Genomic DNA, 26,666 nt, shown 5'->3' with positions numbered 1-26,666 from the left:
CACCGTTGCCCTCCTCTCCAGACCCCCCAGGCCCTCATGACCACCAGGGCGGGCCCCATCCGGCCGGAGACCATGCGTGCCTGTGTGGGACCGGGTCCCGAGCAGGTCCCTGTGTCTCAGGTGGATGGGTGGGTGACGCGGCCTCGTGCCTGCCCCTCCTCGGTGGTGCCAGCAGCCAGTGAGCACTCATTCCCAGTGGACCTTCGCCCATGTTCCTCGGGGCCGAAGCAGCCCTCTGCTAGCCTGGCTGGTGCTGCCGGCAGCCCGGGAGCCTTGCCCGGAGAGCACGCAAAGGTTTTATCTTTTGCCGTCTTGCCACCAGACAAGGGACATCCGCTGCAGGTGGCCGGGCGTCCGTACCGTGTTTTAACGCCCAAGTCCTCGTCCCTAACTTCAGAATCCCTACGTTACAGACGGGCCTCTGCTCGTCAACAGCAGCTTGGAGCAGAAGCCGGGGGCCGGCCGGCCGTCATGGGTAAGGCGCTGGAGCCACACGGCCGCCCTTCGGGTGGGGAGGGGTGTCAGTGGTGCAGTCAAGCTCACGTTCCTCACGGACAGCCAGTGAGCCAGACACGGTGGCAGCCCTAGTTTATGCCTCGATACCTTTGCCATTTGGTATTAATTCATCTGCAGAATTTGGCAAATAACTGTTAATGACGCCAGACAGGGGAGCAAGCAGTCCCCACAGAGCCCTCGATTTCACTTCCTAAATAGCTCGTCTTCGCCTCTGCCCTCCGTGCCCAGTGCTGCACCCCGACCGCACACCGCCTCCTGCAGGAGTCAGCATGTGCCCGACCCCCTGCCCGCCAACGCCTCCCCCGCTCCGTGCATATTCTGACGGGGTCCCGCTCAACTCAAGCCCCCGGACCTACGTGATGAAGCTCCGACGCCCTGGCCTGGTGGCAGAGGACGTGAGCGGCTAGCGTTCTGGCTGCCCACCGACGCTTCCCTGTCCCTCTCGGTCACCTGCGGTGTGTGTTAGCCCCAACCCGGGCGGCCAGGCTCCGGCTCCAGGAACTCGTGGGTCTCGGGCCCGAATCTTCCCTGGGGCCTCTGAGCCTGAGGGCCCCGGCGCTGGCCCCCCCGGGCGGAAGGCTCTCTGCGGGACAGGAACGAATGAGACCGAGGGGCAGGAGCGGGGCCGCCGGGGGCCGCGGATGGCTGTTTCTCGACTGGGGAACTGGCTACCGGGAGGGTGCGCATTGAAAATTCGGCAGGCTAGGAGAGGCAGGCACCTCCCTGCAGGCAGGTCAGGCCTCCGTGACGACAACCGAAACCCGTCTGAGCTGAGCGAGCCGATGAGGACCCTCCCCTGTGACCTGCACTGCTTCTCCAGTCCGCGGGCCGTGGCGCAGTCACAACGAACAAGTAGGTGGCAATCCTAATGATTATTAGCAGCGAGCGTTCACGGACCCGCAGGGGCCCTGCGCCAGCACCGTCCCTGGAATTCTCTGTGGTGGGGGCTCGGGCTGCCGTTTCCCAGATGGAGACCCACCCACGAGGTTTCCGCCCCAAATCTGACCCCGCGGTTAAGCCACGGGGCTGGGCTGGAATCCAGGCAGCCGACCTCAGAGCCACCCTGTACCGCTGCCCACACTGCCTGCCTGCGTCCCACCCGCGTCCAGCTTTAGGAGGCCCGCGGTCTCCACGCAGAGCGTCCTTCTGGGGTCCCGCCCGCCGGCCTCTGCCACGCATCCCTGGCCGGAACGTGCGCCTTGCCGGGCCCCGCGTCCGCCTGGCACGCAGCCCGGCACCCGGCGAGGGCTTTGGCACAGGCGGGTCTGGCTTCTCTCTGGATGCCGGGACCCAGCCCCAGGCCGGGCGTGGGGCAGGGAACGCGTGAATCCGTGACTGCCGTTGGCGTCTCAGACCCTTCCGCCCTGGCTACGACCACCAGAAGCTGACGGAGAAGCTCAAGTCCAGAGCCCGCACGTAATGCCAGTATTTAACCGGGATGAACAGGATCTCTCCGGGAGACAGGATGCAGGACAGGAACGGGGCCTCGGCAAACTTGGGGAACTTCTCCAAGTCGGGGTTCTCCACGTCAACCTGAAGAAAACACTTGCCAGGTCTCCAGAGACAGGGCAGGGAGGGGGGAAGCTGCAGCGTCACCCGGGGTCCCTGCGTACCCACCTGGCTCGTGTTGTGAAGAAGATGCGTGTCGTGTGGATATAAAGCCTCTGACTCCTGCGGCGAATACAGCCGGATGTACTTCCTCCCCGTCACCTGCGAGACAGTGCCTCGTCAGTCAGCTGCCGCCCCCACTGACCACAGGTCCCTGAACCCCCCAGCCTCCCGAACCTCTCCACGCCTTTCCGCGCGCCGTTCCCTGCGCCCAGAATGCCCCAGCCCTCCCACGCACGCTCCAGGCCAGGCATACATTGAGCCTCCAAACAGATCACGAATCAGTAACTCCGTGACCGTAGCCGACGATAACTAAGCACTGGCCTGTGGCAGCACCCTCCAGCTGCTCCAGGTGTGTTCTCTTGTTGAATTCCTCACAACCCTCCACGGCGGTTCAGCGTCACCCCATTTCACAGATAGGGAAACTGAGGCACAGAGAGGCAAGCCAAGTGGCCCAGGTTCGCCCAGCTGACAGGTGACAGGGCTGGCGTGGATGCCAAGCAGTCCGGCTTCTGGGCCCCGGATCCCAGCCTCTCTAGCATCTCCGGGCAGAGCCTCTGGGCCGGGAGAATGTTCTCATTTGTTAAACCTACCCGCCTAGAAAAAATCAGGTGGTTCCACAACAGATGCCTCTCCTTTGGCAAGAAACACACATGCTCCTCTGTCTGGGTCTCCGGACACACTATCCAGTGGCCGGGAAGCCTCTCATGTGGACAGAGGTGCTCGCAGGGAGACCACCCTGGTTCTGTCGGAGGGCAGGCAGGGGGAAGGCACTCGATCCCTCCCGAGATGACACCCAGCCCTGCTCTGCCCAGGTGACACGGCCAGGACCCCAGAGGGTCCTTCCTGGTCAGGGAACCGCATGTGGAAACAGCCCCATCCGGAGAGAGGGTCCCACGGGGGGCCTGGTGCCATCTCTCTGGTTCATTTTTGCCACATCCCTCTCTGGGCGTTTAGACACCCATAACGTGGCCAGCCCGTGCAGGGCGGGGCCGGGAGGAGGCAGAAAGCCAATGCTCTGGAGCGACTCTAACCTGGACCAGGAAGTTCTGCTGAGGGTCCTGATGGAGAGGAGAGACGGTTCCTTGGGGACCAAACCAGGCGTTAATGGTGATCTCTTCTTCGTCCCCGTCGCCCAGGCAACAGTAGTCGGGGATGCTGATGTCCCGCTTCAGCTCCGGGATCTGTGGGTGTCAGAGCAGACGTGGGAGGCCGAGTCCGGCCGGGGACACACGGGCCCAGAAGTCGACGGGCCAAACGCACACTGCCTGGTTCGGCGCTAACACGCCTGTGTCCACGTTTCACGGGACGGGGACTTAAAAACCAACTAAAAAAATTAATAGCTTAATTAGGGAAGAGTTATCATTTTATTGTCAGATTTGTTCCTGTCATAGGCATCTTCGTTTTCTGTTTGAAAAGCCTGATAGCACTGCTCTGCACTTAACCCAGCTTGGGGCGCCTGGGTGGCTCAGTCAGTTAAGCGTCCGACCCTTGATTCTGGCTCAGGTCACGATCTCACAGGTTCATGGGTTCGAGCCCCACATCAGGCTCTGTGCTGATAGCGTGCAGCCTGCTTGGGATTGATTCTCTCTCTCTCTCTCTCTCTCTCTCTCTCTCTCTCTCTCAAAATAAACAAACATAAAAAAAAAATAGGGGTGTCTCGTGGCTCAGTCGGTTAAGCATCCGACTTTGGCTCAGGTCATGATCTCCTGGTTCACGAGTTGAACCTTCCATCGGGGCTCTGCGCTTAACAGTGCGGAGGCTGGGGCCTGCTTCAGATTCTGTCTCCCTCTCTCTCTGCCCCTCACACGTGCATGCACGCTCTCTCAAAAAATAATAAAAACATTAAAATAATAAGTACATAAACAAGCCAACCAACTTGTAATTTTCTAAAGAATGCACTTTTTGAAAATCAAGCTAAAGAAAAACAAAAAAGAAAATGGGGTTGAGGATTTATCACATCTCTGCAGAGGAAGATTTTCCAAAATTGACTAATGATAAAGCAATCACAAGACATACATTTTAAATACGTTAATTGACATGAAGACCGCTGACGTGGGAAACTTCTGAAGTGTGGTGAATGAGGGTTAGTGTAGAGAGCTCATACAAAATAAAAAGGAAAAATAACAAGGACCCCAATATGTGACTACACAAATAATCAAAGGGCAAAACCCAGATATCACACAGAAATGAATTAGACATAAGGAAGAGTTCACTCCCATTAGGGAAGAAATCTGAATGAAACGTCACTGATGCCACGGTTTCCCACTAATCAAATGAGCACACTGGGCCAGGGATGCGGCCCAGTGGTGGTGAGGGTGTGGGGAAAGGGGGCCCTGTGCAGGGCTGCTGGTGAGGTCAAGATAAAATCATTGCGACAGTGACTGGGGACGGGCCGGTCTTCAGGGTGTTTAGGCTCCGACCCAGCCGGCAGTGAGCTTGAGCAGTGCTCCTTTGTGCGGACGGGCCGGGGGCCTCACGGAGGCTGAGGTTGGGAAGATCACCTCGAAGATCACCAACCGTGGGGGCAAACGGCTCGGAGGCTTTGGGAAATTCGACAGAAACTCAAGTCTGGTCCCTAAAGGGGGACAAGGGGGACCCCTCTGCTACTTTCTTCGGGTATTTCCCGAGTAACGCCTCCCGGGTCAAAGGGGCAGCTGCGGGCCGGCTTTCGGCCATTCTTTCAGTAGCAGCCCCTCCAAGTTCAGGCTGCTAAGAAGCCATCCATCCTTCGGAATGGCTGGAATGCTCTCCCCGCAGCAGCCTAGGAAAAATTCAGACAGGCTGCTGTGTCCACTGTTCTGAGGCCCCCTGTCCTGTCGGCCAGAGGGGTGGGGGGGATGGGAGATCCCCAAGGCCTCTGGGGACCTCCTGCCCCGCTGCCACCAGGCCCTCACACCACACAGCTGCTTCCCGCTGGGATCGTGCCAGGCCCTGGGCCTGCGGAATGCTGACAAGCTGACTGGTCCCTGATGACATTATCAGGATTTCTGAAATATGACTGGTTGACTGAATGGTGTAATCAGAGCCACTGGACTCAGAGACCCCCCAAGAGAAAGGAAGGCTCCCAGGATGTGACCTGATAATTAAAGGGAGGCCTGGCATGGTGGCCAAAATCTACAACATGGGGCCCCTGGGAGAAAAGGAAGAGGTTTTTGGGCAAGAGGTTTTGGGTGGGAGCCACTGAGCTCCGTGAAGGCAGAGAAGGCCCCAGAAAGCAGTGCAGGGACCCGCCAGGCAGCACTCTGGACGGCAGGGGTAAAAACACATCTCTGGGGACCCGAGATAAAGAGCCGGGTGGCCCTCCAAAAGGCAAAATATCCTCAAGGTTTGTGTTAAAAGCAATCGGACACTCTGCCTTCTACTTTTTTTTTTTTTTTATTTGGAAGTATGTGTGTGGGGGGGAGGGGAGGGACAGAGAGAGAGAGAGAGAGAGAGAGAGAGAGAGAGAGAGAGAGAGAGAGAGAGAGAATCTCAAGCAGATTCCATGCTCAGTGTGGAGCACAACTCGGGGCTTGATCCCATGACCCTGGGATCACAACATGAGTTGAAATCAAGAGTCGGAGGCTTAGGGTGCCTGGGTGGCTCAGGTCATGATCTCACGGTTTGTCAATTCAAGCCCCATGTCGGGCTCGGTGCCGACAGCTCGGAGCCTGGAGCCCGCTTCGGATTCTGTGTCTCCCTCTCTCTCTGCCCTTCCCCCACTCTCACTCTGTCTCTCAAAAATCAATGTTAAAAAAGAATTAAACAACAAAAGAGTCAGAGGCTCAACGGACTGAACCACTGGCACCCCCATCTTCTGCTTCTAAAACTGCTTCCTCTTGTTCCAGTAAAATGGAAAATGGCCAAACAAGGAGCCAAGTTTACCTGTGGCTTCTCAGGTCCCCCTGGAAGGTGTGACTGAGGTCAGGTCTCTGGGGACCGTACGGTTGGACTCCCCTTTCCTTCATTAAGCAAGAGAGGACAGGAGGCAGGGTCTACAAGTCCTAATTCGGGAGAGCTGGGCAAGAGACCCCAGCCCACCTAGACCCCACCTGCTCCGGCCTCTTTAATTTCCGGCACACAGGCTCCTGGCGGCTGGCACAGCCCCCACAGGGCCCGGGTCCCCCGGCGGGACAGGCAGTGAGAGCAGCCCCAGCCCAGCGGCACAATGGTGCCCGAGCCCCACCAAAGCTCACCAGTCGCCGGGGTCTCAATTCGAGTTTTCCTCGACCTCGCCTTTTCCCTCAACCCTGCCCAGCCACCTGCGTCCAGCCCCCGGCAGTTGGCACCTGTCTGACACCTGTCCAAACTGTTCAATCATCTCCCCAGGATGAGCCTTCAGATGGTTCCAGCCTCACTAGATGGTTTTGAAAGTATGGAACACAATCGGATTCCACTTCTCTTTGTTCCCTTATCGTGCCTCCATTTAAAAATAAAGTCTATTTTTTCTCACGACGATGACTACACATCCTCATTATAGACACTTTGCAAACTGCGGAGAAAAAAAGGGAAAACTACTCACGGTCTTACGACCCACGAATCGCTGTGAATCTTCTGGGCCCTTTCTTCCTGTTCCCACCAGAGCTAAGGTCCCTCCGTGTCAGGGCACATCCTTTCTCGCTTCCCCCCAGCCGGCGGGCCCCCAAGTTCCCACGGTGGCTTCGTGAGCGAGCCCTGCACCCAGGGCGCTGGGTGACAGGCATGTGGGGGGCACACCGCCAGGTGGGGGCTGAGAGCGTTTCTGCCAGCTCCTGGGAGGCTGGTGGGGCCAGCCTGTGATGCCCCCTTCTTAGGGCCGACTGGTGAAGGAGAGAAAGAGCTGGACCCAGCTCTCTACCCCCGGGCACTCCCCCTCACGACTGCCCTGGCTCCCCTGACAGATCTCCCCGGAATACCTCCTCTCACTGGAGGTATTTCCTGCTCAGAAACCTCCCAGGGGCCCCCGCTGCCTTGCAGATAGGTCCGATTTCTTGGTCTGGCCTTCAAGGCTCTCCCCGCTGGGCCCCAGCCCCCCTCACTACCTTCTTGCTCTGCTCTTCTGAATGAACCCTCCGAGGCAGGCGGCCATGGCCGGCACTTGGGGCCCGCTCCAGGGTGCAGCCCGAGTCTCGGTGCAGGAGCGCCTCTCACTGGAATGTCCTGCCTCCAACCTGGCCGGGCCCTGCTCTTCCTCTCCGCCGGCCCGAGACCCCCTCCATTCTCAGTCTTCAACCGGTCTGTCCTGAGGGTCTTCGATCTGGCCAACCGGCACTGGGGACCCACAGGAGACGAACCCGGGCCCGGCTGGGCACACACGGGCCCAGCTCGGGGCGACGGCCTCGTGAACAGACAGCTGACACTGGGTAAGGACGGTGCTGGGACCACCCGGAGAACCCTCACCAAGGCAGGCAGCGACCCGCTCTTTGTGGGTCGGGTCAGAGCCTGCCACCCGCACTTGGCTCCCCAAGACCCATTCCTCAGGTGTGACCACACCGGCTCAGACTTCTGGCTCCACCCGCTGGGGCCACCTCCTCCCCCTACCGGGGTCTTGGGGCCCTGGGGTCGGCAGGCCCAGGCTCTCCCTGGCCACCTGGCAGCTTTGCCTGCTCTCCGCCCGCTGCTGGAGGACACAGGTGCCACACAAGGTTCTCCTTGCTCACCAGTGGGGTGGGTGATGAGGCTGTCAGGCCCTTTCCTGCCTTCTGGGCTCAGAGCTCAGGAAGGGAGGTGGGACAGAGGGAGAGTGGAAAAGACAAGAGGAGAGGGCGTCAGACTTACCTGGTCAAAGAGCTGGTGCTGAGCCAGGTACCCGACGTCCCTCGGCTGAGCCGCAAGAGAAAAACCAGAAGTGACACAGAAAGCCTGGTTAGTCGTAAGGGACACCCTCCAGGTGCTGCCGTTAGTGGCCTCTTGGCACCAGGGTGCACCCGGCCCCAGACAGCCACCTGGCAAGGACCCTCGGCTCTATCCTGCTTGGTCCCCCCCGTGACCTGGGGGCGAATGGGACGCTCTCCCTCTGGGGCCAGGCTGGGCCTGGGGGAGACTCCGATCCGGGCTGCCTCTGTAGGGGCTGCTCCAGGACTCAGCTTCCTCCCTGAAAATGAAGAGGCTGCACATACAGGAGGCTTTTTTATAAATAAAAATGGAACTACACCATATGTATTACTTTGGAAAATTTTTCATTTAATGACAACATCACGACTATCTCTTCAGGTGAGCACAGACATACGTGCCTCATTCTTTTGACGGGTCCATGTTTCATAGACGGGACAGATCACTATGAAGTCAACCGTCCCCTGCTGGTGGACATTCAGGGTGTCTTCCTGGCATTTCCACAAACAGTCTAACATTCTGGGCCTTCCTTATGTTTATGTTCTCCCAAAAGCAGAACAACCGAGTCAAGGGGCACGAGCATTCTAAGTTCCAGTTGCTTCTGCCAGGTTATTTTCCCAAAAGTGAATCCCAGGTTGTCTTCCTGGCAAAACTGTCAGTGCCCGCTTCCTACACGCTGGCCTGCCCTGGGGATGATCATCTTGTGAGAATTTCCGCCAGCAGACGGATGAAAAGATCTGTGCTTTCCACACTGGGCTCCACAAGGCTCAGGGGCTTCCTGGGAGGAAGGGCTTCCTGTCTAGGGCCCTGGAAGGGCCAGTGGGGGCAGAGCTCGCGCAAGGCTGCCCCCCCCCACCACCACAGCCAGCGCGGAAGTCAGCCTGGGTCTAACGGGCTCTGGGGCTCAAACTGTGTTGAAGGACACAAAGGCTCCTCTCTAGAATCCCTGGAGAACCTCTGTGCTTCCGACCCTCTCCCTCATTCCCTTGTCTTCCTTACAACTATGGAAGCTACAACATGCCAGACCAGGGCTACGAGGTGGGCACGGCCGGATGTGATGTGGTCTCTCCTGCCATGGATACCGTGGCCCAGAGACACTAACTTCGGTTAACTGGGCACTGACTGTGCCACGCTTCCAGCTTGCGCATTTAACTCTCACAAATGACCCTGTGAAGTAGGCATCAGCAACCTCCAACGGATCCCAAAGCCAGGGCACTGAGGATCGAGGGGTTCGGCAACCAGCCTGGGCCACAGAGCCGGCAAGACGGTGTTGGAGTTAACGCTCTCCCGCCTCAACCCGAAGCGCACCTGCCTGCCCCCTGACAAACCTCACCTCCGGTTCTGCGCTCCGCTCTGGGCTCGGGGCTTCTTCCCGGAAAAGGGGACCGGAAAGGGGGTTCACTCCTGCGAGCACAGGGGCAGAGCAGCATCGTGTGCTCTCGTGCCCGGTTCCCTTCTCCAGGCCTCTGGGCGACAAGGGACTCAGCGGGGGTGGGTGTGGAAGGCGGGGGACGTGGGCACGGAAGAGGTCTGTGAATGCAGCGGGACGAGGCCGCGCCCCGGAGAACCACACCAGGCGCCAGCAGAGGAGGCCGGACACTTGGGAAGAGAAGCGATGGGGGCAGGAAGGGTGATGGTGCAGGGTGGGGGGAGATCTGGGGGGCCCTCGGGAGCTCACAGTTACGATGTAGAACAGCGTACAACGGGAGGGACCGTCAGCCAGCACGGTCACCACCTGGGCCCTGTGGCTGCAGCGGACCCATGACGAAACCAGATCAGAACTCACAGGGCCCGGGCCCGGGGCTGCCTTGGGCGTGGGAAGGGGAAGCCACCACTGCCCTTATCTGAGACGGTAAAACGGCACCACTGCTTCTGAGAACAGCCTGACAGTTCCTCAAGAACGGTTAAACACGGAGTCACCACAGAACCCAGCGGTCCCGCCTCTGGCACACACCCGGGAGAGACGAACACTTGTACGTGAGCGCTCACGGCGGCGTTTTCCACGCCAGCCAAAGTGTGTGCAACCCGAACGGCTGTCAGCCGATGCCAGAACGCAACGTGGGGTCTCCATGCAATGGAAGGGTACTGGGCACAGCCAGGGACGAGGGACTGACGGCAGGCCACAGCGTGGACGAACCCAGACGGCACCCTGCCGAGCGGAAGTGGCCAAAGACGCCCACGTTTGATACGATTCCATTTCTATGAAATGTCCAGAATTGGGAGACCCACAGAAACAGGAAGCAGGCTAGTGGCCGTCTGAGGACGGGGTGGGAGGGCCGAAGGGGAAATGACTGTTCATGGCTACCGGGTTTCGTCGGGAGTGATGAGAATGTTCTGGAATGAGACACTGGTGATGGCCAGAAAACCTTACAAATACACTAAAAAACCACCAAATCGTTCCGCCCAAAATTAAATAAAATAAAAGACTTGAAATGAGTCGCGTTGTGCCCGCCCGGCAGCCTGCCCCCCTCGCTCTGGCCCACCCACCTTCTGACCACAGGCTCTGAGAGACACGGATGCCTCCAAAAGGTTGCCCTGAAGTGCCCGAATGTCATGCGTCCTCCCTGCAGTGAGCCCCACGGGAAAGGAGGCGCGGGGACATACCTCATCCCTGATGTACTTGCTGATGAACTCGTTGACCGTCATGAGCGTCTGGGACCACTCCTCGTCAGTGTACCTGGAACCAACCTCCACCGGGACAGTCCGACAGCCGGCGACGTCCTGGATGTACTCCAAGCTGGGAGACAGACGCGTACGGTCACCATCACCTGTGCGCTGAGCCTCGCCGGGCCCTCCGCTAAGTGTGCTTCACACGGGTCTCCTTTTGTCTTCACGGAACCTCTGGGGGACAGGCTGTCACCCCCACCGCGCTGGCGAGGGCGCTCGGGTGCAGACACGTGGAGTTACGTGCCCACTGGCACCACGGAGCTTTGCAGAGAGATCCAGTGGGGCTGGCCTGCCAAGGCTCTTGCTGGGTGGTTCTATCTCCCTGCTGGCCAGGAACTCTCAGTTCTCTCTCTGCTCACCTCGTGTCTAAGCTGGGAAACCTCCTTGGAGCCAATGGCAGAGAGTGCAGCGGGGGCGCAGACAGGCCTGCGTCCTGAACGCCAAGGACCTCGAGCACGTTACTTAACCTCTCTAAGCCCTTGGCCCCCATTTGTAAACGGGGGCGATGACAGTACCTGTCCCACGGGAACCAGGGCGGACAGAGAGGGAGCAAACCTGGCACTGCTCAATCCGGTAAAACACCCCTGCAGCAGAGCTCTTCCCACAGCCTCGGCGGGAACCGCCCCCTCCACGGACCCCCAGACACAGGTGACCCGGCCACCCGTCCTCACAGACCCCTGCTCCTTCCCATAGGCATTACGGCCACCGTCCAGCAGCCTGAGCCGCTCTTACAACCATGAATCCGGGGTGGGAGATCAGATGCAGATGTGAGGAGGGAACGAGCCCAAGAGCCCCGCCTAGGGAGAGAAGGGGACGTGTCTTAGGCTCTTGCTTCTGCTCTGAAGCCGCAAGGCCCCCGAGAAGGCCCACGGGATTGCTCAGATCCTGCAAAATGCCACGAACAGACTTAACGCAGCACCGCCACGTGAGCACTCGCTAAAACACCTGCTTTGCGCAAGTGAGCTGAGGACGCCGCGGATCTTACGACCTCTGGCGTGAACTTGGAGCAGCGCCATCTTGTTTAACCTCAGCAGCCCACACGGGACCGGTCGGGAAGCGTGTGCGAGGCTGCATTTCCCGGGGGAGGAAGAGAGGTGGAAGCCGGGTCCTGAAATGGGCCGAGGAGGCTCCCGGGCCTCACAGCCACCCACCTCCACTTCTTCATGCACGGCCACTGGTCGGCCACGCCTTCCAGGATCACAGGCCTCCCCGGTACCAGAAAATGCTTCCGGAAGTGCTGGAGGGATGGGCAGCGGAGCCGGGGCACCGTTCTCTCAGACCTCACGTCTGGAATCCAAACACGGTCGTGCCTCGCTTTCTGTTTAAAAGCAAAACAAAATAGCACGTGCAGCAAAGTTAACATTCGGGGCCATCCGCCGGGAACGTGCGTCCGTCCCCGGCAGGCTAGCTCGGCTGTCACGAATGGGAACAGCTAACATCTACTGTCATTGTCACTGCTGCTGCTCCTGGTACTCCTGGCCCCTTCCTACTAGATCACTTAAAGCATCTGTTCAGGGCGCCTGGGTGGCTCGGTTGGTTAAGCGTCCGACTCTTGGTTTTGGCTCCGGTCATGATCTCACGGTTTTGTGAGTTTGAGCCCCGTGTTAGGCTCCACTCGGGATTTTTCCTCCCTCTCTCTCTGCCCCTCTCCTGCTTGCACGCTCTCTCTCTCTCTCACAAAAATAAATAAATATTAAAAAAGAAAGAGTAGATAAAGCATCTATTTGATTGTAAAAGGAACGTGAGGCTTTCACAGAAACTCCGCAGAGGAGACGTTACGACCCCAAATGCCGTCTGATGTTAAAAGTACTCTGTCATTACTATGCGTTCCTCTCCCATCCTGTCACTCGTGAGGAGAGGACCGTTGACCCACCGGCAGGAATATGCAAGACGAATGAGCCACGTTTCCACGTTGCTACTCAGTCCCCGCGATGTCTTCTGAGGGGCTGTGCCGGAATTTCCCAACCACCTCCCAACTGAGTGACCTGAGCAAGTTACTGTCTTGGGGCCTCAGGTTCCTCCTCTGTTACATGACCGGGAGACTAGGTGTCACACGTGAAGTGCCCAGGATCGCTGCCAGGAGCGTCCGCTCCCTCTGCCCCCACTGCTGCACGTGTGTGCGCCAGCTCTGACCCCGCCCCCTCTGCTGCACGCACGTGCGTCAGCTCTGCCCCCCCTCTGCCCCACCCCACTGCAAGTCTGTGCACCAGCTCTGACCCCGCCCCCTCTGCTGTATGCGCGTGCGTCAGCTCTGCCCACCCCCCCCACCCCCCCCACTGCACGTGTGTGCGCCAGCTCTGACCCCGCGGCAGTGACGACTACCAGTCTCACCCGCAGGCCGTGCACGCGGCCTCGTGCTCACCATCCCTGTTATACCCTCTGCTCTCATTTCCTCTCACGCCCTCGTCAGAAGCACCTCCCTGAGCACCGTGAGCGGAGCTGCCTCCCCCACCTTTCCCCCCCCGCACGGAGAACACATTCTGTAACAGCCTCTCTGTAACCCAGACTCCAGGAGAACAGGCCCTTCTATACGTATCATGCCCTCGGCGCCTGGCACATCTAGGCCACCGCTGGTGCCGTAAAGCTGCCGAGCAAACCCCACCCCCTTACAGGCATGGGAACGCAGGGGGCAGAGAGGAGGCAAGACATCTGCCCGACTCACAGGCGGTGGGCAGCTGGTGGGAACGTGGCCCGGCAGGCCGACTCCAGACCTGAGCTCTCACCCCCTCGGCTACACGCACTGCCCACCACCACCCGCACCGTGAGCCCCACCCTGGGCACGGGGCCACCTCTGTGTTCCTTTGGGACAGAGTTGGCGTAGGAAAGGGCAGCGAACAGTGAAACTCCCGGGTCAAAGGACACTGGCATCTGCCCCCGTGGTCTGCATGTCTGCCCTGCCCTCTGAAAGGTCAACCCACGCACCCTGCCCTTGGCCCCCTGGCATCCTCCGTGGCACCCTTATTGCACAAACCCTCCTTTGTCAATTTCACGGCCAGACATCTTACCTGGCTGTTCTTGCCTTTTTTTTTAACCACAGGTGAGGCTGAACATTTTCCCACACGCCTAGAGGTATGGTGAGGTCCGCGTGTCAGCGCTGGGACCCGAAGCCTGGCCTCCGCCCTGCAGGGTAGTCCTCATGCGCTAAACACTGGGAAGGCCACATGCCGGGACCCTGGGGGCGGCACCCAGCAGTCACAGGAATGGGAGATGGCTGGATGTAGCACGTGGCCCAAACGCGGTGGCACGGAGAGCAAGGCAGCCAGGAAAGGGGTGACGCTTCCAGGGGCTGACCAAGAGCAAGCTGGAAGGCGTGGGCCCATGCGTCCCTCCGGGCTGCTGCTCTCTGGAGCCACAGTGCGTCCACCTCCCTCTCTCCTGAAAGGGCACTGCTTATGTAGACACTGGGGGGTGGGGGGGGGGGGATCGGAAATCACGCCAAGCGCCTCCCCTTCCTAATCCACGGAGACGCTATTTTCATGCCGCGAGGCCTCACCCCCCAGGGAGAGCAGACTCCTTCCTTCTAGAAAAACAGGACCGGCGGGGCACCTGAGGTGTGGCAGGCGGCAATCCCACCCAGATACCTTCTCGTGGGGCTGCTCCTGGGCCGGGCCCGGGGCGGGCCTCTTTCCCGAGGGGAGGTGCGCCTGCAGGACGGCCGCGACTTTAGTGAGGATGTCCCCGAGGATGGCCGCCCCCATCAGCAGGCCCATGTCGCAGACTCTCAGGGCTGCGGCCACGGCGCCGGCGTCCCCGGGCTCCTCGCACAGACACACGGCCTTCAGGAGGCAGCCGAAGGCGTACACGCGGCGCCAGTCTCTGTGCACGTCGCGCCACGGGCCGGTGTTGAGTTTCTCCCAGGAGTAGTCCAGGATGGCCTCGCTGGCCTGCAGACACTCGCCCCCACGGCCGCCGCAGAACAGCTCGACCGCTTCCCGCAGCAGCCGCACCACGCTGCGCTCCACCCTCTCCCCGAGCTGCAGCGTCAGCTCCTCTTTAGTGGGGGGCAGGAGCGCCCTGAGTGCTTCCCGGAGGGTGCCGGCTCTCGCCAGGGGCTCCCGGTCGCCCTCGGCCATGGGGCCCTCTGCCGGCCAGGTCGTGACGACGGTGCTGTGGGAAGAAAGAACAGTTGGAGCACAACAGCGTGTCGCGTGCCCAAACACATACATTTGTAGATTTTCATAAAATCAAACTGGGGAGGGGGGAGCTAGAGCTGTGATGATATCCAGTAGCGAAAACGTCCCCCACTGAGATTTTTAATGTATATACTAATAGGCAATCTACGGAATGGGAGACGGTATTTGCAAATGGCATATCCGATAAAGGCTTAGTATCTAAAATATATAAAGAACCGATGGAACTCAACACTCAAAAAGCAAATAAACCCAGTTAAGAGATGGGCAGGAGACATCAACAGACATTTCTCCAAAGAAGACATCCAGATGGCCAAAGACACGCGAACAGATGTTCAATCTCTGTCAATCATCATTAGGAAATGCCAATCAAAACCATAATGAGATTCCGCCTCCCACCTGTCAGAATGGCTAAATCAAAAACACAAGAAACAACTGATGCTGGTGAGGGTCTGGAGAAACAGGAAGCCTTGCAAACTGTTGGTGGGAATGCAAACCCGTGCTCTGGAAAACAGTATGGAGGTTCCTCAAAAAGTTAAAAGCAGAACTACCCCATGATCCCGTAATTGCACTACTGGGTATTTACCCCAAAATACAAAGAAACACTAATTCAAAGGGATACATGCACCCCTATGTTTATAGCAACATTATCTACAATAGCCAAATTAAGGAAAGATTCCAGGTGTCCATCGACTGATGAATGGACATGGAAGATGCGGTATGTACATATTCAATGAATGTTATTCAGCCATAGAAATTGAAATCTTGCCATTTGCAACAACATGGATGGAACTAGAGAGTATTATGCTAAGCGAAATCAGTCAGAGAAAGACAAACACCATAGGATTTCACTCATGCGGAATTTAAGAAACAAAGCAAATGAGCAAAGGAAAAATGAGACACAGAGGGAGACGAACCAAGAAACAGACTCTCAAATAGAACAAACTGATGGTTACCAGAGGGGAAGGGTGTGGAGGGATGGGGGAAATAGGAGATGGGGACCATGATGAAAATAAAATATTAAAAGATTTTTAAAAATCAGCGATAAAAATAATAAAAATAAAATATACATAAAGTCACTTTCTATAAAGAGAGAGACCATGCAGACATCTCCCTTACAGGTTCCCACGGCTTTCCACACGTGTCCTTTGTGACACACGTCTCATGTGAATGACTCTACAACGGTCTTCTCTGCCAAGCGTAAACTCTTGTGAGGGCAGGGCCCCCGTCTGTCTGGGGTCACCCCTACATTCAGGGCCTGGTACGATACCAGTCTCCCCATGGGCACGGGATAAATGTGTATTCAGACAGGAACGTATGTTGTCCTTAACTGGAATGCCTCCAATATCCCTCCTCTCTGGCAAACTCCTATCCAACCTTCGAGGCCCACCTTAAATGATTCCCTCTGGGAAGCCTGCCAACACTCTGATGGCTTACATGTCTGTCTCTCCAGGACTAGCTGGCAAGCTTCTCCAGGACAAGAACGTGTCTCATTTCTCTCCATTTCCCTAAAGTCCGGCTCCCGGTGGGCACTCAACTAAGGCTATTGAAGGAACGGGGTCTTAACTTCTCGGGAAGAACCCTGGGAGTACAGAAAACCTACACAGAAAGGAAAAACATCATAGTTGGTGCTCTTCTATGCGGACGGCAGGCCGGTCCCAATGCGTAAGCACTAATAGGTGAATAGGTTCTCACAGGTTTGTAATTGCTCACCTCTGATTGGTCACCTGTGCCACTGCGCTCTGGGTATACTAACAGCTGTTCCATCCGCTGTCTATCTCACGATGCTAAGAAATAGGGACCATCATGCTTTTTGCAGAGACTGCTCTATGCTAGGTAGGGGCCAGCAGACTTTTTCTGTAAAGGCCAGATGTTACACGTTTTAGGCCTGGCAGGCCATGCGGTCACTGCTGTCGCTACTCAGCCACTGTAGCATGAAAGCAGCCTTTCACAGTATGTGAACAAATGGGCATGGCCGCGTTCCAATAAAACTTTACGAAAACAAACCCTTGCTTTAAGCTCACCAAAATCCTTTTCACCCTCTTCCTGGGCACACAGACTACATTTCCAGGTCATCCCTGCCATGCGACGTGGCCACGACTACCAGCTCACGTGAACCCAAGTGATGCAGCCACTCCCGGGCCTGGCCCGCATACACCCCCTACAGGATTCTCCACGCTTTCCCTACCCGCTGGCTCCAAGTGAAGGACTCTGAGGCCCTAGAGGATGACACAGCCACAGCGGCCACAGGACTGGGCACATACGCCCATGCTGGAATGCCTCATGAGCCAAAAAGAACTTGCATTGTGTTGAGCCGCTAAACTGCTGATGATGTGTGTCACAACGGGTAGCTGCCCTGACACAGAAACTTCTATTGCTGAGGAAACAGAGAGGGCAGAGTATTCAGTTTTGTGGCTCAGAATCCTTTCCTCTTTCTTAACAACACTCCTCCGTTTCCTTCTGAGGAGTTTCATCTCCCCCGCTGAGGTCGGTCAGGTGGGATGTTGCCGGGCCGTGGGTGTGTGCGCAAAGCCAGGCGACTGGTTCTAGGCTGCCTCCCTTGAATGTGAACTTTTGAGCAGATCGACTGGACTGGAGGAGGCTGGTGCATCATGGTCTCCTACCGGCCATTTCTGGGCCAGCCTGGTCTAGGGGCCTCACAGTTATCGTCCCGGATTCCTGGGTTATGGAGCCCCTTTCGTTCTTACTCTTTCCAAAGGGCAATCCTCCAGCTTTCCATTCCTTCTGTGGCCCCAGTGGCTCTCCAAAAAACATCTTCCTTCTGTCAGCCAGGGTTGGCTTCTTTGGTCAGGGACCCTACTTGACCCACAGGAGTCACTGATATCCCCCACCCCTGGGGGATGGTGAAAGGCAAGGAGGAAGACTGATAAAGCCTTATCAGATGCCTCACTTCCTAGAAAGGGAAGAAAGCCACCGTTCCCCAGTGATCGCTGCCTCCTGTGACTAACACCCTTATCTAACTCCTTCCTCTGGAGCATGGGCAGGACCTGTAATTCGAATGGCCTTTGGAGACGCCGTTAAGAATAAGGACCCTGAGATGGAAAGATTATCCTGCATTGTGTGGGTGGGTCCAGCTTTATAGAGGAGTCCTTGAAATAATCTTTCCTGGTTAAAGTCAGAGTCAGAGGGAGAGGTGATAACAGAAGGGCCAGAGGGATGCAGTTTTGCTGGCTTTGAAGATGGAGGGAGGGGGTCACAAACCAAGGAATGCGGGTGGCCTCTAGAAGCAGGAAAAGGCCAGGAAATGGATTCTCCCCTGGAGCTTCCAGAAAGGAATGCTGCCCTGCCGAGACCTTGATTTTAGCCGTCAGCCCCATGTTGAAGGTCTAATCTTACGAAAATGTAAGATAATGAATCTGTACGGTTTTAAGCCACCAAGTTTGCAGCAATTTGTTACAGCAGCAACAGAAAACCGTTGACTTGCTTCTAGCCAACAAGTGTGTAAGTTTGATACATGTGGCTTTTTTTGTGTGTGCCTAAGATGGCAAAGGTGATGGATGGGATGCCCCTTGATTGGGTTACATGAGGTTTAACTTCCACTGCCAGCCGACTCTCCCTACTGCCTTCCTGGCTCGTGTGCACTGATGAGCACGTGGCCAGTTGGGAGAGGTCCGCATGGCGAACAGATGATGGCGGCTTAGAGCCAACGGCAAGCTAGGAACTGAGGCCCTCCGTCCAACAGCCTCCAAGAACTGAATTGTTCCAACAACCACAGGGGTTTAGATCCTTGTCCAGTTGAACCTCTGGACAAGAACTTCATCCTGATGGACACCATACCTCGAGCCTCGTGAGATCCTGACACAGAGGACCCCACTAAGCCACACCACAGACTCTTGACCCAAAGAATCTAAGATAATAAACATGTGTGGCTTTAGGCAACTAAGCTTAAACTAATTGTCATACGGCACTAGATAACTAATAAACACCCCTATTCACATTTCCCTGACACCCTGGGACTCAAGAAGAACTCACACAAAAGAACGGGAGAAGAAAGCAGTTTCTTTTAGCACCAACGTGCATGAAGAAGTCAGCAGTAGACAGGGAAGGGAAGACACAGGAAGGCTAGAGGTGTGGTCCCTGCAGATAGGCTGGACAGCCCATCCCTACCTCTGGGCCCCATTTTAACTCATTTCTCGCCAACTCGTGACTAACACCACCCACAACACTGACAGTAACACATCGTTACCTCTTTAAACTTCACAATCCGATGAAGCCGAAAATATACAAAGTGTTTACTCTAAGCCAAGGATGCCCTAAGCACTTTTTAATTCTCACAGAAACTCGAAGAAAGTATTATCGTCCCCATTTCACAGATAAGGAAGCTAAAGTGGTTAAGTGACTTGCCCCACGCATTGGACTAGGAAGAGGGGGCACGAGAGATTTAAAACTCAGGCAGTCTGGCCCCCAGACTTCCGTGATCTCGTGGGTGAAGGAACCGAGCCACAACATCTCCGGCCAGCACACGATGAAGTTGGGAATCTGGGCTGTTTAACCCTCAACAAAACCCTGTAATGAAGGAATTATTATTCCCACTCAACAGATGAGAAAATCCCATCACTTCGTAGAAGCAAAACGGATGATCTTCCTTGCGTGTCATTATTTTTGAAGAACCTCTTCCTGAGCCTAAAGCAACAGCAATAACGTACCACTGCCCATTTCATGGTTCTCCCACCCTTCCCCTCCCTCTAATCTTATTTGTCCCTCACAACACTGTCAAGTGGCTAGGGACGTATATGATCATTTTCCCTACACCCCCACCTTCTTTTGCTGATGAAGAAACTATAGTCCAGGGGAAAAATGAAGTGACTTTCTTATGTGCCGTGTCGATGCTCCGTGGTTTCTGTACGTTATAATCTTACAATATAATCACTTACAATCTCGTGATGTGAGGTTTTACAGAGACGAATGAAGTTAAGATCTGGGAGAGTAAGCAACTTGTCCAAAACTACACAGTAAGTGGTGGCGTCTACCCAGAACACTTTTCAGCTTCAGGGGTGAGGATTACATCAGCTTTTGGATCTTTGTATCCTAGCTCGGTCCTCAGTGCACAAGGGATAGCCTTCCAGCCGGCTCAGTGAAGGATGGCACCGAGAGCCTCGAGTGGCACGGCCCTCACCTACCAGGACGATTTCTATCTCTAGCCTCCTAGAAGATTCATAAATGTCTTGTGTTGGTCTCAGTAACAGCTTTCTTGGGGGAGCTTCACGGCCCAAACTTCCAATGTGGCCTTACCCGCTTACCCACACACAAAACTGCATGTGTGCCCGTCAACTGGCCTCCCTGGGTGGCTTCATGGCTCATCCCCTCAAGAGTGACTCACATGTCTTATAAAGCAGCCTCGAGAAGTCTCGGGGCGCCAGAAGACCTCAGAGACCTCATATCCTGGCTTCTCGCAAAGGTCTGCAATAAACCTCCCAGAAGACCACTTATTTGCCTGACTAGAAAAATGGCTTCGAAAGGGGTCCTTATGTACCCGCTTTGTAAATCGGTCTCTTAGTGGCCTTAAAAAACGGCTTCCCAGAGGATTTTAAATGGGCTATAAACCAGTTCTCTGGGATGCAGAGTACGGACTTTGTAAACTGGCCTCTCGGGGTGACCTTACAAAACACCCCCTCAGAGAGCTCACAAAGGCCCTTCAAAGTGAGCCTCTACAGGTGGCCTCGTGTGCTGCTTTGCCAACCGGCTTCCCAAGGTGGCCTCCCTGCACTGCTTTGCAACATGGTCTCCCAAGGCCGTCTTGTTTGGTCCACAAACCTGCCTCCTCAGGCAGCCTATGTGTTACTTTGCAAATTGGCCTTGGAGAGGGCCTCATGTAAATGGCCATGTCAAACAGCCTTCTGGGAGAGGGCCTCAGGTTGGCTGTACAAAACAGGTCTCCTCTTGGCCACATAATATAACCTTAGTAATTAATTTCGAATCCAGAGCTCCTCGGTGAATGGCTTTATCAAACGGTCTTCAGAGATACTTATGTTGACACCATATGACAGAGTCTTCCAGAGGTGACGCTCCAGGATAGCTCCGAGTTTGTTTTCAAAACGACTTTTCAGACTGGCTCTGTCATAGCCACTTGAATGGCCTCCCAAAGGGCCTCATGGCTGATCTTGTAACACTAGCCTCCCTGGGGCGCCTGGCTGGCTCAGTTGGTGGAGCACACAGCTCTTGATCTTGGGATTGTGAGTCTGAGCCTGGCTGTAGAGATTACTTAAAAGTGTTAAAAAAATAAAAAAACCACTAGTCTCCCAGAAGGCCTGGTGTTCGCGGGTGGAAGCAACTTTCCACGGTGAGGTGGCATACCGGTCGTTATTTCTCTGAATAATCCTACAGCCTGATTCTACTGGCTTCTCGGACCCTTTCATTAGTTAGCCTTTTAAATAGTTGCCGAATCAAACAGCCTTTGGGGGAGGAGCCACATCCTACTACAGGAAACAGTCTTCCAGAGGAGAGCCGTGAACTGTTTCATAAACAGGTTTCTTTACATACTGGACCTTGTCTGAGGGCCCGATGAAACCCACACTTCGTGTTAGTTTTACAAACCAACCAATCTCCCGTGGTTTCTTTAGAGCACCAAGAAAGTGTTAGGTTCTACCCATCAACCCTCTCGGTTAGCTTCTGTTCCCACGTGAAATGGCCTTACAGAAAAGGGCTTTCACTGGCTGGGTCAAACCCCTTCTTGATGACTGTATGAAACTATGGTCCAGAGAAGGTGGCCCCATGTGGGCTGTCAGCAGCCCTCACAACAGGCCATCTGATACGGCCCTCCACTGAAGGCAGGTACAGGCCACATGACACTCCTTTCCAAATGGCCTCAAGTCCTGGCTTTACAAATCAAACTTCCAGCACACCCCATGTACTGGTCTGACAAAAAGGCTTCTTGATAATAGTAAAACAGTCTTCCAGAGGAAGGTGTCAGTCAGAGTAGTCTTGCGGCCTTGGCCTGGCTTTATTGACTGGCTTCCCAGAGTTCCCCACTAAACTGCCTTTTATAAAAGGTTATACGATACAGCCTTCCTGGGATGCCGGAGTGGGTCAGTTCACCGAATGGCCAACTTTTGATTTCAGCTCAGGCCATGATCCCAGCGTCACAGGATCCAGCCCCATGTCAGGCTCTACACTGAACATAGAGCCTGCTTGGGATTTTCTCTCTCTCTCTCCCTCTGCCCCTCTCCTCCACTCATGGGTTCTCTCTTTCTAAAACAAAACAAAAAAAAAACCACAGCCTTCCAGAGGAAGGAGTCAAGAATAAACTGTGTGAGTCTTTCAGAGTGGCACTATAGACTCATCTTCTAATTGGCCCCCCAGAATTCCACATAAAAAGGCATAAGCAGAGGTTGTATAAACTGCCTTCTGCAGTCAGGTACAGGTGGGTTAACTACAGAATATATCCTACAAACCAGGATGCTGTATATAGGCCTTTTTTGTTTGGTTGGGTTTTGGCTTGGTGAAGGATACATTTTTCTCTTGTAAAACTTTTTATTCTCATCGTTTTCTCCAAAGTTCTTTGTTCTTACATTGTTTGGAACTTTCATTTCTGCAAGCAGAGATTTCACAAGCTGACTACTGGGAGTGCTGTTAGTTTTCTTTCATATGTACGTAAATTTCAGCATTTATTTCATATTATTTAAACATTTAATATTTAGGACTGGTCAAGTCATAAGCTGGGGGTATTCAGGCCAACTGAGACCGATGGTCACCCCAATTATAGGCCCTATGAAAAAGCCGGAGTGGCCTTATATTGTCACTTTAAAGTCAGTTCCCTAAAACTCGTCAGGTTACCGGCCTGGAGAGACCTCTTGTTGGTCACAGAAGTCGTTTTTTGAAGGAGGTGAGGGTGGAGGTGTCAGGTACAGAAACAGCCCCAGTGGTCTTGTGTCCTGACTTCGTGAACTGGCATTTCAAAGTGCCACATGTACTGGCTTCGTGACATGGGACAGCTTTCAGGGGAAGGTCAGGTACAGGTTGCACAAAATAGCTTCTCTCGGTGGACTGTATCTTGGCGTCTCTTACAAAAGGCTTATTTGTTGATGATAACGATACTCATTTGTTGATGAAACGATACTCTAGGTACGGGGGTCGGATAAAGGTTGTCTGAACTAACCTCTCCGAGTGGCTTTTGTCTCCGCTTTATAAGTCAACCTGATACGAGCTTCATAAAAGGTTTCTTGTTGGTTGTATTTAACACAAAGGAGCCACGTATCGGCTACATAAAAATAGACTGCGTGGCCTCAGGTCCTGACTTTGCAAATTCACCATCCAGATGGAGCACGTTTTGTAAGCTGGCCTTTCATAGCCAACAGCCCAAGTGGGTTCTGCTGGTTACAAAACAATGCCTCCTGGGAAGCCAGGATATTCATCCCAGAATTCTCTTAAATTATCTTTAAGAACCTAAAGCAATTGCCACAACAGACTTTAAACTGGCTGGGAGAAACGGCTTCTTGGAGAAACGGCTTCTTGGAGAATCTCACCAGGATTCGCAGAGGGTTGGCTTTATTTAAGAGCCCCCCAGGGTCCCACAAACGTCTCCAGCTGACCCGAAATGGCCATCCTGAGAGCAGTATGCCGGTCATGAGAAGCCTCCCGTGGGTGGCTTCCAAAATAGGAGCCTCTACCTGGCTTTCTGGGAGCAGGCTGCCCACTTAGTTTTCAAATCTCTTCAATTTTATTGTGGCACTATTCTACGTAAGCTGTGCAAAAAAACACAAGAGCTTTCTAGGGAGGTTTATAAAACTTTCCAGAGAGATTTGGAAATATTTCCAGAAAGCTTTGTTTAGCGGCGCCATGGGTAACTTAGGCCTTCTAAGGGCCCCGCTGTCTCGGGTTCGGGCCATCGGTGGGGCCCTAACACCTGCCTGCCCCCTGACCTTGGGCTTGCTATATGTAACCCTGCTGAGCACGGTGACTTACCTTTGCTGGATCCTAACGCGAGGGGCATAACGCGACACCGATGCTCAGAGTTAACTCCTATTACTTAGAAATCCCTGTCCTTCAGGTACCCCAAGCCGACGCTCCACCCGAGGGCTCACACCCCTTCCCCGCCTGGGGCTTCATTTGTCACGGCCCACATTCGGTTTACAGCAACCTAGCTCCAGGCCTGTGACAAAGGCAGGCTTGGTCCACTACCTGTAGGTACCGTCACCGAGGAAATAAACACTCGCGCAGGCGCACTAGAGTTCCGCCAACGCGCCCCCAGGAATCGCGCAGGCGCACACCGCTGGCCTCACGCATGCGAAATTACTGGTTTAAGACGAGCACTACGCACGCGTGGAACCTACCTCCTACGCGCGACGTGCAGGAGAGTTGGCGCTGCGTTCTCAGGGCGCATGCACCGCCTCTTTTTTTTTTTTTTCCCCCCCTCCCCTCCCCATTCCCGCCCCAATTTCTCTGCTTTGAAGAACTGCCTGGGGATTTCCAAGGCGCACGCGCGAGGCAGTCTTTCCACCGCCAATCCCCGCCCCCAACGCCCCGCCGCGCTTCGCCTTTAACACAGCGCCTGCGCAGTCCTCCCCTCTGCTTCTAAGGAGGCAGAGCTTCCCTCCCTCTGGAGTTGCTCAAGTTCACCTGTCTCGAGTTTGGGCAGTGTGGAGTGGCGCAGAGGCTGGCGACGACGTGTTCCGTTTGGTCGGAACGCTCTGGCTGTCTCCTCCCAGTAGTCAGGCTTGCCGAAGTATCGATCACTCAGTGCTCGCCTGATCGGGACGGAGTGCCTAGCTGAGCGCCGAGTGATCGATGCCGTGGCCCCGCCCCGTCGTGTTTACAAGGCCGTAGGGTAGAGGCGACCCGCAAGTGAGGGATCTTTTCCTGGTTTTCGATTCCCACGTGGGTGACGCCTGCGACTTCCTCAGCAAGGATAAGTTAGTGTGCTAGTCAGCTTCGCATCCACCATTTCATCGAAACCGTACAACTAAGAGGATTCGTTTTCCTAGTTTACAGGGAGGTCAGCCAGTGCCCAGTGAAATAAAGTGGCCGAATCCTTGAACTTTGGGAAAGTCACAGCTCCTAAATTTTTGCATCCACGGCCCACAGGAGTGAGGAAATCCTGGGTTTCGGTGGGCAGCCAGAATCCTCACTCCTGCCGCCGCGGCCCCGACCCTGAGTGGTGTGGGCACCACTGCGGGTTTTGGTTTGGAGCACACTGCCCGTGGCTTCCAGGGGTTCAGGCCTTTTGAAGCATTGTACAGAGGTGGTAGAAAGTCCTGCTCACAGTGGGTCTGGAGTCCAAGGAGGAAAGGGAAGGGAATCATTCCCTGCTATCAAAGAAAAAAGTTACTCATGACAGCCGTTAAAGGTGGTAAGGCAGGCTACCTGCCGCTGCAGTGGGGGTCTGTGATAGAGGAAAGAGGTACTCCTGGACTCCAAATATGACAAAGGCAAGTGCAGATTCATAGCCAAGGAGCAGGGTCTAGGTCAGTGGATGGGAAATTTTTAAGAGGAAGCGTCAGGGATAAGGGGAATTCTGCTAAACCGACCACCCAGGATTTTTGCTGACGGCAGGCCAGGGTGATAAGATATTCAAGGGTAGAGGATGAGAAATCGGGTCAGATACCAAGGGGAGGGGATTTCTGCTTAATCCAACAGGATTCTTGCTAAAACAGGACTCAGCAAGCCAAGGACAGCGCCCAAGGTCAAGGCTGAGTCAGAAAGAGAACTGAGAAGAGCCTTGTCACTGGTCACCAGGGATGTGTCAGGTATACTCTGGGGCCCCAAGAACTCCTTGATGTTAATTATGTTAACAGTCCTGTTAGGTGGAGATTATAATGTCTTATAGACAAGGAAACTGAGGGTTGCTCAAGGCCAATTCAGCAGATCAGTGGGTTCTAGGCAGTTGGCTAACATGGTGGAAAACACACCAAATGAACTCACCTCCTGCCCTCAAGGGTCTTGCAGGGAAGAGAGATTAACAGATATTTATTGAGCATTGACTACACACCTTGAGCTTTCAAAGCATTTAAAAATATTAAAATCCGAGATTAACTATTATAATTTCCACCCCCCAGTCGAGTGGTGACGGCATTGAATTTTGTCTGAGCCCCGTGTTTCTGGAAAACAGTGAAGGTTGAAGGAATTTCCCTCACCCTTTTGTGTTCCAGAAAACAGCTTGCTGCAAAGAACCCCTTTTCCATGTGACTTCCAGAAGCCTCGTGGATGCTGCCCGTGTTTACCTCCGACAAGGCCAGGCACAGACCCTCCAAATTCCCACTCTCTGCCTCATAGGTGATTAGCTGAACTGCTTGTCCCCAGTAATCGATCAGAGCAAAATGCTGGTCAGCCAAATTTCGTTAAATTCTCTCCTTCCTCCAGCCCCTGAACTTTGGTCCACGCCCAGCCTAAGCCAGCAGGCGGTCCTTCTTGCAAAGAGGACAGAATGTTCTCTGATCCCCTGTCCCGTTATGCTACTCTTTGATCCCACTTTCTAGTTCTTTTCTGCAGCCTATAAAAGAAAAATCTTTTTGCCCAACCCTGACGATGCTCGCAAACCTCATTGATTAGGGAGCGTGGGCCAAGCCAGGGGCAAAGTACAGGCTAACAGCACCCCCCTCCACCAGGTGGGGTATGTGTGATATTCCTCCGACACTCCTGCCTACCCAAGAATAGGGGAAAGGAAAGAAAGCAAATAGTTAACTGATAGAGATCACAGTCCTTCAGGACAGGAGTCTCCTTCAGTTTACGGATAACTTAGTAAACTGCAAGAAAAAGGCAATCTTAGTAAACTGCAGGAAAAAGGCAATCTTTTCCGTAGCCTAATCTCCAGAGACCTATAGATTCTATTTCCTGGAGCCCGAATAGCACCCTCATCAAGATGTAAGGGGGTTTAAGTGCTTGCCATGGTGGTGTGGGAAACAAAGCAAATGAAAAATTGAATCCCCTTACTGCCTACAGCCATTAACAAGTCCTCGAAACAGAGTGACCTTCCTCTAGGAGCTCAGCTGCCTTGAC

The 26,666-nt window shown here is 54.8% G+C and overlaps 1 protein-coding gene and 1 long non-coding RNA gene across 5 annotated transcripts; one reads left to right on the top strand and one right to left on the bottom strand.

The window, feature by feature from the left end:
• Positions 1–1,307: 1,307 nt before the first annotated feature.
• Positions 1,308–24,426, bottom strand: KDM8 (lysine demethylase 8). Of its 4 annotated transcripts, none has more exons than XM_027051127.2 (8): positions 24,291–24,426; positions 14,166–14,691; positions 11,736–11,902; positions 10,522–10,654; positions 7,864–7,908; positions 3,159–3,308; positions 2,134–2,226; positions 1,308–2,049 (listed from the first exon to the last, which is right to left on the bottom strand). In XM_027051127.2, exons 2-8 carry the CDS (start codon positions 14,655–14,657, stop codon positions 1,885–1,887), a joined length of 1,245 nt encoding a protein of 414 aa, XP_026906928.1. In that variant the 5' UTR covers positions 14,658–14,691; positions 24,291–24,426; the 3' UTR covers positions 1,308–1,884. The 4 variants fall into 4 exon arrangements, with proteins under 4 accessions (XP_026906928.1, XP_026906927.1, XP_026906929.1 ...); XM_027051126.2 differs by lacking the exon at positions 24,291–24,426 and adding an exon at positions 24,005–24,145; XM_027051128.2 differs by lacking the exon at positions 24,291–24,426 and adding an exon at positions 23,637–23,980.
• Positions 24,427–24,470: 44 nt separating this feature from the next.
• Positions 24,471–26,426, top strand: LOC106966159 (uncharacterized). The gene is made up of 3 exons (XR_001428727.3): positions 24,471–24,666; positions 25,308–25,417; positions 25,820–26,426. It is a non-coding gene; the product is annotated as an uncharacterized LOC106966159 (long non-coding RNA).
• Positions 26,427–26,666: the final 240 nt, after the last annotated feature.

The sequence above is a fragment of the Acinonyx jubatus genome, chromosome E3, assembly GCF_027475565.1.
Source record: "Acinonyx jubatus isolate Ajub_Pintada_27869175 chromosome E3, VMU_Ajub_asm_v1.0, whole genome shotgun sequence".
Taxonomy (NCBI): Eukaryota; Metazoa; Chordata; class Mammalia; order Carnivora; family Felidae; genus Acinonyx; species Acinonyx jubatus.
The sequence above is the reverse complement of the archived record's forward strand: the minus strand, read 5'-3'. Positions and strand labels throughout refer to the sequence as shown.

Coding starts and splice junctions, on each gene's coding strand:
- KDM8 (XM_027051126.2), bottom strand. CDS start 24,054: ATGCGCCCTGAGAACGCAGCGCCAACTCTCCTGCACGTCGCGCGTAGG. Junction 14,692..24,004: donor CTGCACGTCGCGCGTAGGAG/GTAGGTTCCACG, acceptor TTCTTCCCACAG/CACCGTCGTCACGACCTGGC. Junction 7,909..10,521: donor GCAAGTACATCAGGGATGAG/GTATGTCCCCGC, acceptor CTTGCGGCTCAG/CCGAGGGACGTCGGGTACCT.